General features: G+C 32.7%; 1 protein-coding gene across 1 annotated transcript in view; it reads left to right on the top strand.

Moving 5' to 3' along the window:
* Positions 1–256: 256 nt before the first annotated feature.
* The window catches only part of LOC119631656 (transient receptor potential cation channel subfamily A member 1), a 51,818-nt gene continuing 48,671 nt past the window's right edge, over positions 257–3,403 (top strand). The window contains exon 1 of the mRNA XM_038024052.1: positions 257–376. Within this exon, the coding sequence (XP_037879980.1) occupies positions 257–376 (120 nt within the window). The remainder of the gene's footprint in view (positions 377–3,403) is intronic.

Genomic DNA, 3,403 nt, shown 5'->3' with positions numbered 1-3,403 from the left:
TCATTTGAATGTGTAGTAAAAGTAGTACCGTTTTTACATACACGCCATGCATATAAAACAGAAGCTATTATAAGAATTGTTGTTGAATAATATTTCACTTAGACATTAATTAATATAATTAGTTGCAAAATAATTGTTCGGAGCTTTGAGTGAATATTTTAATTTAATTGAATATTTAATATTTTCTTCTTCTTAAATCATATCTATAACATATATATCCTTTTAATATTCTTAATTGCAGAGTCACATCTGAAATATGCATAAGCTATTGAACGGTATTTATAAGAGCAGTGCAGTGATTACGTCAGAGTTGGTTGAAACTACACAACCACAAATGCTTAAAAATGCATTTAAAACTCGTCATCATAGTCAAAAGGTAATCGCTTTGTCAATTATCATTTAAGCATACATTTTTGCCTGACTTGGACAAAGTCTATCAAGCTCTACCAAGCCTGTCACGTCTGGCAAGCTTAACAAACCCATTGTTGTGGCCTTAAAAATGAAAACAATTTAGGAAAAAACAAATTAGAAAATTATTTTCGCTTTGTGGCTGCTATTGGCAATCAATAGCTGGGCAGCTGACGGCAATGGCTTGCTGTGCAATTCAAACGACAAGAAAGTAAAAAAAAAGGGGAAAAGCGAACAAATTCCTACTAACTCTACGTGATAGTTATAGTTTCCTTTATACCTAATTGTTTGCACGGCTTCTTCAAATCTTTATATTTGTCTTCCCCTCTTTGTATTCCACGACCATTACGGCCAGTTTGTTGTCATTGTTAAATAAAGTAGTTCCGTTAATCTAATAGGTGTGTTAATGAATACTATCGCCTAAAATTGGACGTACATGGCTCGTTCTTTTTTTTCCGAAATTTCCGATATAGATAAACCTCAATTTTTGGGCTTTGCAAGAGACATGGATTTTTGCCCTGGGGCAACTCATACTTTCCTTCCCTTAGGACTGTCAGAACAGTCAGAGCTGTCCTTTTATGTCGGCATAACAATTATAAGCAGATGTCAAGTCAACGATTTTTGATCTATTCGCTTAGTTCGCACTTTCCCTTCCAAGTTAAAATTGCTTGTTCACCTATTCTCCTAGCTGCGCAGTAAGCTCTTTGTGAGTTTTTCTTCAGCTATCTTTTATTTTAGTAAATTTTGAGTTTGATCATTCATTAGTATTTTTGAGAAAGTCCACAAGGTTTCTTTGGTTTCAAGATTAAAACTCTTTGTGCAAGACCTTGGTAAAGCATTTTCGAACTCTTTCATAACTTACCGCATTTTCATCCCGAACTAACTTAATTCTTCGCTTAATTCCGCGCTTCGAGTTCTGATTTTTCTTCATTTTAAAAAGGGATAAGAGGCAACGGCTTAAATGCTCCACCTCGTCATATTTTGATATGCAGTTGGCAAACTCAGACTCAGATTCAAACTCATACCCATACCATACAAACATTAATGTCCAATGTCTAGGTACCTATACTCATAATTTAAAAAAAAAAAAAAGTTGTGTACGTCAGCTACGTTTTGTAAAGCTACCAATTTCCGGAGAAGAAATTCACTGACACAACCAATGTTAGCCAAAGATAAATGATCGACACTGTAATTTCCTGCATTTCAGTTTGTTAGCCATACTATCACTTAAATTTTTCTTTTGCACTCCACAACTACGAATTATAATTTTCTGACGTCCTGCTTGCATCTCTGTCCGTCTAAAAACTTGCCATGTGTTTTTGTGTTCAAGCTAGATGTGCGTAAGATAATTTGATGAATTGACATCTTTCGATCCAAAAATGATCCCTATTGAGGGTAAAGTAAGTTGAACTATTTTTTACGACTAATCTCCACATATAACGCCATATGTTCAACAAGATAATATATATAAAAAAAAATATTCGCGTTTTGTAAAATTTCTCGACAAAAAAATCGCCCAGTAATGATGATATCTCGGTATACTAAACAGATGTAAAACATTTGGACCGTATTGGTAATATTTATATATGAAAAAATGATCTAAATTTTCATATCTTACTATGAAAATTGATCTATAATAAGGTAATTTGAGTAATGGAAATTAATCGCAGCAAAATGTGAATGACGTGGGTTAACTTCGTGAGCCTGCTCGCAATGAAAAGTTTTTCTTCGTATGTACCGCAAGATGTAATTTCTTGTATTTTATCATGAAAATAAATGATGGATTGTGTGTAGGCGAGATGGTTTTAAGGTATTTAACGGTCGGCCTTGCCCTTGTTTTTTTTTTTTTCCTTTTTTTTCGGCAGTGCGAAGGGTTCAATTAAATATATTTTTTGCCGAAGCCTGTTACTGTTTAGCTTAAATTAAATTTTTCCCTCATTTTTTTTATTATGCTCTTCCCCTTTCTTTCTTCTATTTTTCTACCCTACTTTATAATATATATATATTTATTTTCACTTCAAACTGAATGGAAAATAATTCCAAGCGACGGTTTAGATGCGACAATTCCGATAGCGTTCATGATGCAAATCCGATGATAGCAAATTTTTGTTGTTGCTTTCTTTTTTTATATAATTCTAACGTTTTATCTGCTCCCCTTTTATTTTCTGAAGAAATCGGTTCAAAATCATAGAGAATCTTCAAATTTCGAGCAATGTTGCTTATAAAAATGGCAAATACTTTTCATGCTATCAAAACTTCCACAAAAACGTCAACGCATGCTATGTATTTTTAGTTAGCAAACGGCTTCTTATCAAAGATTTTTTATGTTTAAAGTGCAGCGAGGTTTCAAAAAAAAAAAGAAAATGCCTTTTGAAAACAATAATAATAAATGAAAAATTCGATCCTATGAACGCGTTTCTCCTTTTATATGAAAATGCTCATCAGAAAGAAGAAACGATGAAAGTAACGTAATTGACAAAAGAAAAAACTCTGACTATAAAATCAATGTCAAAAACTTGTACTTGATTATAAAACAAGTATTTGTATAGCCAAGTATACGTGAAGTTAGTTTGTCAATATTATAGATGTATATCGAACATATCTAGTCGTCTCCACACCGTTAGTACAAATTTTTGCAAAAGAGTATTAAAAGTAATTGTGCGTTACAATAGCGGGAAATGTAGGCGGAATTGAAGGCATCGCTGAGAAAATTGACTTTTCAGTTATTATCATTATTATTATGATTTATTTAGATTAAAAAAAAAGTAAATTGAAGGAATAAAAAGTATAATGAGCTCTAGCAACGAAGAGCATCGATTCTTCTTTCCGTTTTTGAAAGGGCAGACTGGTTACGATGATTAGTTTAGTCGCGGAATTAAAAGCAAATATTTTACTGATATAAGTTCTCCAAGTACTATCAAGAAGTCCAAAAAACGAGGCTTCGAATACTGGAAAAATTTCGGCACAATTGTAAGAATTTGTCCACAATCACAAC

This window comes from Glossina fuscipes, unplaced genomic scaffold, assembly GCF_014805625.2.
Source record: "Glossina fuscipes isolate IAEA_lab_2018 unplaced genomic scaffold, Yale_Gfus_2 1, whole genome shotgun sequence".
NCBI lineage: Eukaryota > Metazoa > Arthropoda > Insecta > Diptera > Glossinidae > Glossina > Glossina fuscipes.
The sequence above is the reverse complement of the archived record's forward strand: the minus strand, read 5'-3'. Positions and strand labels throughout refer to the sequence as shown.